This window comes from Aphis gossypii, chromosome 1 (assembly GCF_020184175.1).
Source record: "Aphis gossypii isolate Hap1 chromosome 1, ASM2018417v2, whole genome shotgun sequence".
Lineage (NCBI taxonomy): Eukaryota > Metazoa > Arthropoda > Insecta > Hemiptera > Aphididae > Aphis > Aphis gossypii.
Genome location: NC_065530.1, coordinates 13,751,964 through 13,767,287, shown reverse-complemented (window position 1 = coordinate 13,767,287; position 15,324 = coordinate 13,751,964). Strand labels below are relative to the sequence as shown.

The 15,324-nt window shown below is 27.2% G+C and overlaps 1 protein-coding gene across 1 annotated transcript; it reads right to left on the bottom strand.

Moving 5' to 3' along the window:
• Positions 1–1,273: 1,273 nt before the first annotated feature.
• On the bottom strand, positions 1,274–12,106 carry LOC114128631 (uncharacterized). The gene is given in 14 exon segments (XM_050197654.1): positions 1,274–1,934; positions 2,014–2,110; positions 2,767–2,914; positions 2,981–3,190; positions 3,272–3,521; positions 3,784–4,026; positions 4,491–4,621; positions 4,720–4,948; positions 5,423–5,548; positions 5,627–5,779; positions 5,876–5,965; positions 6,285–6,547; positions 11,273–11,390; positions 11,508–12,106. Coding segments are annotated over 13 exon segments (2,523 nt in total). The 5' UTR covers positions 11,334–11,390; positions 11,508–12,106; the 3' UTR covers positions 1,274–1,412.
• Positions 12,107–15,324: the final 3,218 nt, after the last annotated feature.

Genomic DNA, 15,324 nt, shown 5'->3' with positions numbered 1-15,324 from the left:
AGCGTTTTTAGTTCAAATTTTTACGAAATCTATCGAAAACGCGAAAATTTGCAAGTAATTTTGAAGTTGAAAAATCATAAAATTTTTTTCTTTTATAACTAAGTTTTGAAAATTTGGTACAAGGTTCTCCATACATTTTTCTTCAAATATCTGTAAAAAAAACTCTACCGGATTCAGACAAAAAATTTTTATGAGTGTTTGAAATTTAAATTTTTACAAAAACCGCGTTAAATAACAGTTTAGCCTCAAACGATTTTTGATATTTGTTATTATTCAAAAAGTATAAGTCGTAGATACTTGAACATTTTACCAGTTATTAAGATTCGCGTTTTCTTTACGTGATTTAAATTTCAAAATATTTTGACTTTTTTTGAGCTATTTATAGACAACTGAAATTTTCAATTTTTCTGAAAAAATATTTTTGAAGTGTCGATAAAATTTTTTTGGCCCTATCAAAATACTTGAAAATTTAATACAAAGTTCCTCATATGTTATTCTTATAGTGATTAAAAAATTATAAGAATATTTTTTAATATAAGCTGGTTTTTTTAAACCACCTTTTTTACCAACCACTAGAAATTATATCTTAGGCTGACAAATCATCTTCGTTCAGAATCGTTTTTCGTATACAATGATAACTATCATTGGATTCAAATTTAACACTCCTATAATATATAATATTGATCCATACGGCACCTAATGTACAGCAGAGCGGTACTCACTTGCCCACTTTTTTTACTTTTATTTTACCATTTGAAACTGACATCAGCACCACTGCATGCAACTGCTGAAATAAAAAACTAGAATCCAACTACTCATACCCCGGCCGTGAAAATATTATGGATTATAAAATCTAAAAACCGCAGTTTCCACATCAATGCCACTAGAGTATACTTAATATAATAATTAACTTTGATTTTTACTGATCGGTTTTTATAGTTATCAACAAATTAATCATTTATCATAAAATTATTTATTTGCAATTGTTTTAAAAATTAAAAATATCTAATTGCTATAAATATAACGGTTTTTGTAGCTTTTGAAATGTTTATTAATCAGTCAAAATTACATATATCATTAAAAATTAAACGATTTTTCAAAATAATATAAAAAATAGTTTAAAAATATCTTCATAAAATATTTGCTCCTTTTCAACTTAACGATAGTTTTCTATACATTTAAATATTTTTAACACTACGACAATAATTTATTGCTCGAGCATCTATTCGTTGTAAAAAAAAATATTATTACTAGGTACATAATACAACTAGGATGTTCTTCTAAAATCAAAATTTTAATGTACAATAAAAGATACATTTTTGAAATTCGAATATTAAAATAAATTATATTAAGTACAATATACAGATTATAGTCGTATAAAATTCAACTTTAAAAGTTTATAAAAGCGAAATTTAATGCGTATAAGCTGCTTTATTATCTACATAAACATCTCTAATATCAACTCCGTCATCTTCGTCGACAAATTTGATACTCGAATCATTTATATACTCAGCCTTTTGTTTATTTTTAGTAAAACACGCTTTTGGTGATGATTTTAGTGTTTTTAATGAAACGCAGTCTTCGCCAACTAACGTCGATTCACTATCGGCAGACAACCTATTATTGTATTTGCTACTAATTTCGCAATTTTTTTTGCATTTGACGTTTTTTATATCCAAAATGGACATTTCCATACTTTCATGGTGATCCCCGGGACTTTGGTCCGATAAAGGAGGTATCCATAAGCAATAAGCCGGGTCCATTCCTATATACGATCCAGGTACACTGTTTGTGTTTTGGACGTTATAATCATAATAATCCATTTCTAAGTCCGACACATCATGACCGTGAATGCTCGAATCTGTGCTACTAGTCAATGGATTTTGTCTATGATTTCTTGGACGGCCGTTCAAAGTAGACGTCGATTGAGTTATCTAAATAAGAACAATTTTAAGAACATAATATTTTATTATTTATAATAGATTTAGAAAATATAATATTATTAATACGAACAATTTTCCTTGAAGATAACGACGTTTGAGATACAAAAGGCGTACACTGATCTATTGTTGATGAACACGTGGCTATATTTTCTGGTACTATTTCACTTCTAAACAAAATCATATGTAATTTTTAATTATTATAAATATGTATATTGTTTTCAAAAATTTTATTTTAATTAGCAGTATAAACTATCAGTGACGAATACAAGGAGGGTGATGGGGCGATTTTCAACCCCCTCTTGGACTTGTGTTTTTCACGTTATTTTAATATTATAATATTGGGCTGAAAGCCAATTATTTTTTTTATGATACCACTAAATGCTAATAATTACTCATAGAGCATTATTTAGATATGATTTTTCCTGGCAATTAATAATATATAGAAACGCTACTTATCGCGGCCTTCGGTTGTCAGGATTGTGTTATTAGTTTATCATCGCCATTCGCCATCGTCGTTATTTTCGTCTATTTATCACAAACTTAAATAGGTTGTGCCGACTGCCGATCATATCGATTATAGTATTATACTATTTTTAATAGTTTTTTAGGCGATTATACTTATTCATACGTATCGACTAACGATAAATAAAACTCACCATTACCGTTAGGTACTCGTAGTTATTTTTACAATTAAAATGAAGGACGAAGGTAAAATATTAAAAAAAGGTAATTTAATTTTTAAAAATATGCCCCTCCTCCTTGTGTGACTTCTGGATTTGCTAATACGTTTAAAACTATAAAAAATTAATTATATAAAATTTACCCAGTCACAGAAATTGTTTCTTCTAAAACCACATCATCTTGGTTTTCATCAGTATCTAAAATTTCTAAAATTGGTGGTACATGTGACTGTAAAGTAGTAGTTGATGCCATACATCCATTATCGTTTAACATACTGCAAGTTGAACCCACTAAAAAAAAACATATATACATATAATTTATCTTAGCAAAAAATATTTAATAATTTATTTACGTACTATTAGAATGTTTGTCCATTGTAGTAATAGCTTTATGGTATTTGTGTTTACGTTCAGCGAATTGCAAGGAAAAACACATACAAGTAACCAGCAAAAATAATAAAATTGCTGAAATTGTAGCTAAAAACGAATCGATATCTGACATAAAATAAATAAAGGTGTTATTAAATTTTACATGGCTTGAATTTGGTAAAGACCAGTTATTGACTCCTGTGAAAACAAATATATTATATTTATTTATTATAACATTTGGATATAAAAATAATATCAGACATTTTTTTTTAAACTAACCGATACGATTTATTTGAGCAAAAAATCCTCCAAAACAATCGCCATTTGATAGTACAGTTGTACTTGAAAAAAATTCTACCAATAGGTATGATCCAGTCGACATAATAGGATTTATAGAATCTGGAGTGCCTTCTAAATGTGCTAAAAGATTAGAAGCTGTTGAGTCGCCATCGCGAAGTTTAATCCATTGGTCCGAGCATGATAAATACAGTCGAATGAAATCAAATTGTATAGAAGTTTTATCTTCAGCCTAAGTATTATACATTAATAGTTTAATATCAATATTATGTAAAAAGTTAACATACGTATAGCTACAAAATAAAATATTTAAATTATGTATACGATATATAATTTAGGAAACAATGCTAAAACTATCAACACAACAGTAATTAGAAAGTAAAAATCGTCCCATATGACATTTCTTTCATCATACGAGTATTCAAGTCAGAAAAATGTAATTATACGAGTCTAACGCTATTGAAATTTAAAAAATCAAATAATATTAATCATACTTTTATTAACCAAAACGATCGTCCAGGACATCCTTTCGTCGTGGCAGATAATGTTCGAGTAGCTTTGGACATGTGAATAACACATCCACAACGACATTCAGCGCCCAGCTCATCGCTATCATGTGTAGGCAAAAAACCGGTAGCTGAGGTGTTATTGTATTTTTGAATTTGTTGTTCAATTTTGACACATTCATTGCCAGACATTTGTTTTTCACCGCACGATTCGGTTTGTAATGATGAACCCTAGGATAAATATTTAATATTTTAATCTATATTATTTTGAATGTATATTAACCTATACCTAGGTACTATTTAATGGTATTTACATTATATACGATTATTTTACTAATTTTCATAGTCAAGTTAACATAATAAACACAGGATAACCGATAAGTAATATATATATGTACAACTTAACAGCTTCAAAAGCATTTACGAATTATAATTTATATATAATATGGAATAGTCTATTTACATTTCCGCATAGTTGTATTATTAAGTATAGTAAACTTATATATTCTAGTAAGATTCTATTATTATACCCATTGTTTGTAAGATTATCAGTAGGTATGTAATATAAGTGAATATAGAGGTATTCATAATTCTTACATTTAATACATTTTGATAGAAAATTAAACTTAAAATTTAAATATGTCATTTATCAGTTTATCATAAATTAATTTTTTTTTACAGTTCTACCTATTTACCTGACAAAATTTGGCTCCATATTTTGGTGGGGGCGAATCACAAGTCCTGTATCTATTCCTAGTTCCTCCATAACACGTAGTCGAACACGGCGACCATTCACTCCATTTACTCCATTGTCCGGAATCGTCTTCTACGTAAGTCGATCACATATTTAAATATTTTATTCAATTTATTAATATTATTATACTATAATTTATTATGCAATTCATAATCATTATCGTAGCATACCAGTGATTGGTGATGTCGGCACACACTTGGTCTTGATGTTTGTATATGCCCTGTTTATAGCTTGATTAACATAGACAAAACAATATTCAATATATTTTTCCGAGAACAATTCGCAATCGAAGTACACACTATGGCGCCCTTTAACTATTCGATGCTCAGATATGTAATGCAATTTAGTCGGCGGTAACAATGTTGACACATCTTCGCGTTGTCGACCAAACAGTCTAATCTAAAAATTCAAAAAAAATTAATATTTTAATAATAACGTATCTATATTTAAAAAATCAAATTTTAAGATATTTTAAGCAAAAATAGTCAATTTTCAGATAATATAGAATTGTTTTAAAGTTGTAATATTATATTATTATATAATATTGTTAAAATCTGTAGAAAATGCAGTATAAATAAAATATTTAACCATTCATGCAATATGAGCAAATTTTTAACTTCAATCAATTTTGAATAACCTTTATATTTAAAAGTTAGAAATGTTAGAATAAATGTGTTCTACTAGATTAAGAAAATAAATAGGCTTGAAAGATTTTCAAAAGATTTTAAGAGAGTAGATATTTACAATTTGTTTTTATACAATTTATTTGGTTTATATATAATATATGGGAGAAAAAATCTTTAACAAGGTATACTAAAAATAAATACATGACTTTTTAATTGTATACACTAGAGAACGGATTAAATTTATTACTTTGTCAGAAATTGGCAAGATACACGACGGGTACTGAAACGTCACAGGAACACCACCACCGTAGTTATCACAATGGAATAATGATTTTCCGTCTACATCCAAGGTGAATTTATTGCTCGGAATAACCTTATTTTAAACCAAATGGAGTTAATTAAACATATAATATTATTGTAGTAAGAATATTATTTAAAAAAAAATTTCTACCTCTAACTGCCCGTCCATGACGTGAGTAAAGGCTGTTTGGCGTGTGGGCGGCCTTAATACTGCTGTATAAAAACCGGCGATACCAAAAATATGGCATTTTAAAGGTATTTTCCTAAATCTTGGGTAACCACGAATTTATTCAGAATGAACAATCTACAACAAAAAAACAACATGCTCGTATATACATCCGTTGTATGCGTGGTGAAATTATTTAAGCCGATCAATACATAATATAATATGCACGCATACCAAATGTTCCATAGAACCTCGGGACGACTCTCTGGAGACGTTCTTGCACGCATTGGCAGATCGGACGTCGAGTTCGACCGTTTGTCCGTCCTTTAATAATTTATTCATATTGTAATTACGTACATTTTATTTTATTCATTCGCTATCATACAATATTGAACTTTAGTAGCTGTTAACTAGACATTTAGTAGGTATCAGCCTAACCGTCAGACTAGGGAGGAGAGGGTTTAAATTTCAGATTTGTTTTAAATTTTAATTGAAACACTATCTGAAGTAAAGTATCTATACATTTTTTATAACACAATATTTATTATTCTAATATTACGACTATAAAATAATTGTTTTCAAATCACACTAGTTTCTCTACAATATAATTTTACGCTATAGTGTTAAAATATTGTCCACCTACTTGAAATACGTCATCGTACTCAATTGTGTCATTAGAAATTAATTGGATTATATAGTGTCCACCTTTAGTGATAACGCCACAATGTATGGTAATATTTTGCCAATTCCTATCGACAGGCATTGTACCCATTAATGTGTAATTATCATTATTCGCTTCATACAGCTGCACAGCAATACCAGGCTCCAGTAAGTCGATATGGAGGTCACTCATTAACGCTGTATAATTTGATGTTACGTTCAACCATTCTTGAGCTATTACACAAGCTAAAATTAAAAACAAATAAATCATCATACATTATACTATATTTCATAAGATGATTATAATAATAATAATAATATTAATAATTGTTTATTTAAAAGTTATACTTTTCTTAATACTTATAATCGTAACAATATATTCATTAATTATTATAATATAATCTAAACTTATTTTTTTAAGAATTTGTATTTAAATAGATGATTAATATTTAACTTGTATTAATTGTTTTTTATTATTATAAAGTTTTCACGACGAAGACATCTAACATATTGTTGTTACAATATTTTTATTTATTATTCTAGGTGCAAATGTATAAAATATTATAATTTATTATATCTAGAATGAACGTAATATGTATGTTAAAATTCGTATAAACACAAGTCACAAAATTATGCACAATAATTACAAAACAATACCTTCAATTCATTATATATTTAACGAAATCGAGTAAAAATGAAAATAAACTTGTACCTATTATGATTTATGTTTATTAATACTAGTAACCGTCAACTCTCTTCTCCACAAAAATGATATTTGGGTACTTTTGGATCAGTAGTTTACAACTTTTTTTAAGCACCGACACACTGCTCTTCACAAAATTTTCACGGTACATTTTTTTTCAATAAAAATATTTTTTTAGAATTATTTAATTTTTTTATATAAAAATTATATAAACAACATTTTATTTTATTACAAAATTGTATATTATAATATATAAATATAAATATATAATATAATACATTTATATTTTATTATAATATATGACTTATTTAACTATTTATTTTTGTGTACCTATGTATAATAATTTTTATTATATAAAAAAAAATTTAAAAGCTTCAGACATGTCAGTTGAAAACTATTGGCCTAAATAATTTTACCAGACTTATAAAATAAATAAAAATTATGATGACTATTAACTTATTTTGTAACAGTCAATTTTAATAAAACTTATACGTTTTAATATTATCCGTAAACGTGTATTTGTTTCAATTAAATACTTAAGTTTGTTTATAAATTTAAATAAATTGTAGTTAGGTATAACAGATATTCAAATTAAATATCCATGGTAGCAATAAATTTACAAATAATTGATAAGTACATTAGTGCATAAATTATAAGAAATATAGTAACTTAAATTAATTAGTGGGTACTATAATAGGTAATTTATTTATACATTTAATACTGTATATTTATTACTCATTAGGTACTAATTAATAATTATTCGCTACTCAGTATATATTATATTTGATATGTTTTCTAAATATTTTTATTTTATCTACTTCTTATGTTTATCTAAGTTAAGTTTAACATTGATTTTTATTTAAGAAACCTTAAAAATAGTATTGCTATATAGGTAATTCAATTTCACCTGCATAATAGATAGGTACATAGACTTTAAATTAATAGTGTAATATAAGAAAATCAACTGTGTAAGAACTATATGATGTTCGAGGGGCAATAGTAATATTAAATTACAGTCTAAAAAAGGGTGATTAACTCGTTTAAATATTAAATAATTACCTATTGATCACCAAAAATGTATTGTGTAATATTTTGGAAAAATAGAGTATCCCATGTACAATATTTCCCTATAGTGACAGATTATACGAAAGCGGCATTTTTTTAGAAAACAATTAAGGAATAAATAATCGGTGTTTACTAGTTGCGGACAAAGTAATAAAAATCATGCGAGTTGTATAAACGAAATCTAAAAAGTAATATACCAATTTGGGACATAAATACATCATATAACTACTCGTAATTGCAAACAAATTTTCAATTGTTATTTTTTTTCGGACATTGGCAATTATTGTTTGATATCGACGATTATTGCGAACTGATTATTTATCAGCATTAAGATTGTACCTGTGCTTTTGAGATGGCCATCTAAAAATATTTATTGCATTTATTGCAATATTTAATGCAGTCATTTACTATTCAGTTAAGCTAAAGTATATATTACTAGTATTGATTATAGAATAGTCTATTATAATATAATCAATGTTACTTGGGATGAAAAGGGAAAATTTTTAAAAACATTTTTCGGGCTACCATTTTTGTCATCCAACAAAGTGAATGAAAACATTTTTGCAACAAAATATATAATATTATCTACAAAACAAAAAATATTCACAATCTATGGCAATAATAAATATATTAAGAATAACGATTGCTTTTTTGCAAGACAGAAATATTTTGAATTCCACTTTCCAATGTTTTTGATATATTGTCCCAAGTCCTGAAAAAGTGGCGAAAAATAAATATTTTTGCCCGCAACATTTTTATTAACTTGACTTCCGAAATTAGTATTATGATAATGTAACTAATTTCCGCAATTATTATGTCAAAATATTGACCTGAATAATTCATTCGCAACTAGAATGTAGCCAAAATTATTAACTACCTGTTATATAAGTATATTATATATTTATATTCAACTAAAAGTGATGCAGTGTGGTTACCTACTCGTTAAGTTGTAAACAGCTGATTAGTATTTATATTATATATTGTATTATTCCTAAGCATATATACGCTTAACTTGGTAGAGAATATATTAGGATTTAGAAATAAAATTACCTATAGATGTATATTGTATAATATAGGTATTTAAAAATAATAAGAGTAACAAATCGTGAGTGACGATAACTAATAGCTCATAAAGACAAAAATACAATTTTATTTTAACAAAAGTATTGACTAAGTAAAATTAAAACAAAATATAAATATAAAAAAATCATCTAATATGGCAAATGTATTCATGAAAAAAATTATAGTTATCAAACAATATAAAAATGTTAGTAAAACCATTACATGTACATCATGGATCTTACTTCATAATTTCTGCATAAAATTGCTCAACAGCTTAAAATGAGTAGGTACCCACCAATTTAAATTTTTATTGTAAAAAATCATTCTGCTTCCAAAAACAAATGAGCAAACGGTAGTAGATAGTAGATACTGTCGTTTTACTTCATGAACATCGATAAAAAATATTTTACCGTCTAAAAGTTTTTTATTAATTTGATCGTAAGTATGAAAGTATGATAAAAATATATTTTGTAATTTTTATTTCGTGTTTAATTTTTTAAATATTTATGTAAAAAATTGTAAATAATTATTTCATTAAGTTTTTACAGTTAACACGGTTTTTATTGAAATACTTTATGTTTATTAGGCTATTTAATGATAAAACTGTGAACCTGCTTGAATATATGTAACTATATAATATTTTGTTCCTACATTTACTTAGATATGCAGTATTTAAGTATAAGTTTTCAAGACGCATTTCTAAGTACTAATGAAATATTATAGTCGTAGTCTGAGTTTCATATTATATTTTTTAGTTAATTTATAAAAATGTAATTTCGTAACCTAATGTATATAAAATTAGCATTATATTCAACTTAAAATTAAAAAGAAAAACATTATTAGAATATTTAATATTATAATTTAAGTGTACGTACTTGAATGTATGGAATAATTAATAACTTAGGTGAGTATATAGTATGTATATAATATGATATAAATAAATACATTTTTGTTTTATAGGGTGTTTCATTAGTATTAGAACATTTAATGTACATTCTTTATTTTTAATTTTGAATTAGTAAAAATATTATAAAAAATATAAAAATTTGATAGATTATTAGATTAATAGTTAATACGTTTAACAAAATACTTCTTTGTTTACATTTAAATATATTTAAAACTAAATCAATGTTAATGTAGGTACTTGAAATTAAATACGTAAATAATAATTATTTTAACACTACCTACCTAACTGTAATACGTTTAACTAAATAAGTAAACATCGGTCATCGGCGTCATCTATAGATACAAATAGGTAATATTTTATTATTTGATACCTGCAATGTACCTATATACTTATATACGCATACTTATACTATATTTATTACTTAATGTAAATACTTAACTTATAACATGGATAACGAATGTTAATATATATAATACTACTATAAAAATCGAAATAATAAATATAAAGTGTAATACCTATTCTTTAAAGGTATACTGTATGTTCATTATTTTAAATATATATATACACCGTTTAATGGTCACGAACTCACGAAAACTAATGTTGCGTGTTAAAATGTGTTTTAGGTTTTTTTTCATAACTGCTAAGGTCAATTTAACATGAACCTAGTGTAAATATTGATTGTATTGCTTCATGTTCCCCTAACATCTTAAGTATATAGTAAAACTCCATTAAGATGAATGGAACTATGGAAGTCCCAGACATTTTATATAAATATAATACATGCGAGTAATGTTGACTTATGCACATATTATAGTACAGTCACTGACTTTATAAACAATATACTATGTAGTATGTGTATGTAGGTACTCTATATTGTCTCAAGAGTGCGCCTATTCTGTATTCATTTTGTTTACTTATTGCAACCGTTTAAATACTTCATATTCAACTGACATTAACGCTAATGATTGTTTACATTTTTAAAAACAGATTTATCACTGATAAAATATGATATTTTTTTAATCGTTTATATAATACCTATTCAGAATATATTATTTAAACATAATTCATTTTAAAGCAATTATAGATAATCGTAGCAAAAATTAATCACAAGTTTTTAAATGTACATAATCTTCGCTTCGTGTGTACGAAAAGTCAAATCCATAAAAATATCAATTAAGACTGAATAATGATTTATAAATATTATATTATGTACGTGAATATATTTTGTACTTACCGATGGATAGACAGGAAGTAATATAAAACGTGTTGAGAAATATGTTTCCGGGATCAACCATGTTTTGCTTTTCAAAGTTTAATCAAACATTTTTCAAAAAAACGTTTAAAATATCATTCTGAAATTTAATAGAAAACTGTTTGGTTATTTGTATTATTTTTAAAATAAATAAAATATTGTTCAAATATTTTATAATAAAATTTCATAAATCGTTTAAGTTATAAATTCTACTTACTATTAATATTCAAAATTCAATCAAATAATCATGTATCCCGTGAATTTATTTTTTTTTTTAAAAACTATACAATTATACTTTGTAATCAGTGAAATTAATTATGTTTATATTATTGGTGATTTATAATGAATTAATTATTACTCGGTGCAATATAGAGTGTAAAAAATACTACATATATTTAACATTTCATATAACAATAATGTATTAACTTAACCTATATAATTGAGAATAGGAGCTATAATTTGTCTACATCTAGATATTGCACAAAACATTAGTCTTCTCGTTTCACACATATAATTATGCGTACTTTTTTATAAATGTGCACATTGCGATAACGTGTATACAATCGGTGGTTGGTTGAGGAAAGCACATGGGTGATTTACTGCGGTACCTATGTTATACATTAATACGTGTTTAATTATAATTATTATTAATTATATTGCACGAGTAATAAATAAAAAAAAAAAAACACAAAAAAAAAATAGCGACGCGCGGTACAGTGACGCGTATTTTATGGACATATCGGCAGCACACGCGAACGCTACATCACGACTGAAGGATAATAATATGAATGGACGCCACCGGGACGGACGGTCAGAGAGAGGATATCCCCAACCCCTAATGTGCACGTACTATGTGTGTGCGTAACTTTTCCTCTTGGGGTATATTCACCCTCGCGCAGTGGGGGCGCAACCTCGCGGACCTCTGCTCAAACTTTTATCGACTGAACGCGCGTATACGTTACACGCCTGCACACGCGTTATTATACTGCAGGCCGGCCGTCACTCGCGGGTTTTACGGCCTTTTGTCCCATTTCGTGAGGACAAACGTCCGTTTGTCGTACGCATCATAAACATATAATGAGTATGCTATGGGAGTATATGGGTTTGAATTTAAGAAAAATTCAAAGCGGGATGAAAAATAGAAAGTGCAAAAAAGAAATGTGCGTGACTGTATATGTATATAAATGTTTACTATTGATGAGGATTAAGGTATGCTAAAATATTTATATAAAAATATAAACTACTTCCCCCCCCCACACACACACATACACAATTCAAATACTGCAGGATATGGGTAGGTACCTAATATAGGAATTTATACGGGTATACGGAGTCGTGACTCGCACCAAGGGTATACCTATTTGGCTATTTACACAATTATTTATTTAATAACACATTAATACTTACCTACTACTGTTGAGTTTTTGTAACCTGTATAACTCTGACTATTTTTTAAAAAATGATAAGTTTTTATTTTGAAGAAAAAAACTGATACTTCCTACATTTTACCCACGAATAATAGATTTTCATCGTTAAAAATGTATTTACGCGGGCTTGCAACTTGCAAATGCCAAGTACTTGAGGAATTTTGGGAAACTCACTATAATCGATTTAGTAATACAGTCTATACTCTATAATTAAAGTCATACGACTGTAGATAATTGTGAGTTTAAATGTTTTAATAATAATCAATCAGCGATTAAAGTAAAATTTACTTTACCCCGTGTTATATAGGTATAGGTACATAAAATATAATATAAATAAACCTATTACCAAGTATTACCACTATTACCTGTATACTGTTATATGATTTTATTTAACTAGTAACTAGATATTATATACCATATTGTATTATTATAAGTATACGTATCTATCTGTATTTTCTAATAGTTATATAATATTTACTATACAATATATAGATAACTTCTACTGCTTAGGAAGGTATATCGTATAGTATGTATCCAAATTATCGATCGTCACGGAAGAAGTCAATTACGTAAATTTAAAACTAATTACTCGTGTTTATTGTTTTACAATAAGTATAGTAAGTAGTAACTTGTAACTACCTATATAGACAATAGACATATTATGCACATTGCATTGCATATTATACGTTTAAATTAAACCATTTCAAGTTGCTTATCTATATAAACGATCGATGTAATAACATTATATAGGTTTGAATGAATAATACGTATGATACTTTTATATTTATATATGTGTATTATTATACTCAATAGTGAACGGTCCAATCTATATTGTTCCATTCAAAATATATTTCTTTTTACATATGAACAGAATTTATTTAACAATAAAAATATGAAAATGGGAAACTGTTGCTCGTTTAATAGTATATATACTATAGTTTATACATTTTTTAACCTAAATATATGCAATAACAAAATAAATAGATTATAAACTTATAAATAATCCTGCACGTAGACAATATGGTAATCACTATCGATTATAACATAAACCCAAATTAAAACCACAAATTATCTGTCATTAAAACATTATAATAATACCTAGCATTAATTAATTACAATACATTTATCATTTGCTATTATGGCATTGTCCCTGTGATTTTTAGTGTTGGGGATTCCTCAATAAATTATACCTCGAAAGACCTTGCAGACTATTTGTAAAAAATATTGTAGCTTCATTATTTTATAAATATTCTTCTTCCAACTCCCTTCGAATCATTTCTGGATTATTTACCCTTGTGTAGTGGGTGTGAATCTATTTTATGTTACAAACAGAATGATTGAGAATTGAGATTACGTATTTTAATAACGATTTTGAACAATGTTATTAATTTTAAGAGAATTTTTTTTAATAATATGAACCTATTTCCACAATTGTATAGTATTTACATTAAATAATATAATATAGAAATAAAGTTTACATTTATGTATAATGTATATATTATTATACTATTATTATACTTAAATTATATTATTTTTATAATAAACTATAAAAAATATTTCTCTAGTTTAGTATAAAAAGCCGACTTGAATTCAAGTTTAACACACACCCATTACGATTACATCGAGCAGTCGTGATTGGCACTTCACTAGAAAATGATTGTACAGTAGAGCGATAGATCTCTAAATTTCTCGTTGGGTGTAAACCATATTTCATCTTAAATATGAAAAACAAATTTTTTTTTGTGTACATAACAATTTTTATTTATTTTATAATATAATATAACAAAAGGAATTTTTATAACAATGAACAAATATGAAATAGGTATAAATTAACCAAAACATTTAAAGACTACTGTGACAGGATAGATGGATAAGAAAAAGAGAAAAGAAAACCGATGGCGTTGGTGAAAACTGAATTATTATGGCCACTGTTGGTTATCTATATTTACGTTTATCGCAGCCGATTCAGGACGCGTGTAATGAGTGAAGTCAGTGAAGTGTTGGACATGGTATTTGCTGGTAGTGACTGCGAGAGCGACCAGTGCGAGGTTGTGCAGTTGGACGGTAAGGTCGGTGGCGGGCGATGACGGAAACTCAGGCGAGTACAATAGAGCTCCTCTCAATTGAAGACCCTTCGGAGAGCACTCCGAAAGACCGACAGTAACCGGCTTCTTTTCTGTCGTGGTCGTACTAAATACTAATGGCACAGTTCAATCCATACCCACGATAATTAAAGATATCTCCTTATTATCATCCTCGATCGTGGGCTCGGCTGCCATTGTATTAACGGAGTCACCACGATAGGCCTTGACATTTGTCGTTGGTGGTTCGGAGGTGAAATCTGTTTCCAAGATGATGAGCTTCGTCTTCATTAGTTCCGTGGAAGGCGCCGGCGTTAACGTCCGCTCCTCTGGACAAATCGATTGGTGTGACTCAAATTTCGACTTTCGGAGACCATTTCTTCTGTTCAATCTATTATACTTTAATTATACTTCGATGTGTTTGGCGGAATGTTGTCCATAACAATTTTTTGTATGTTTGATAGATAAAAAAAAATGAATAACAAATAATTCTTTTATAGTAATCCATCTACTATAATTTATGAAG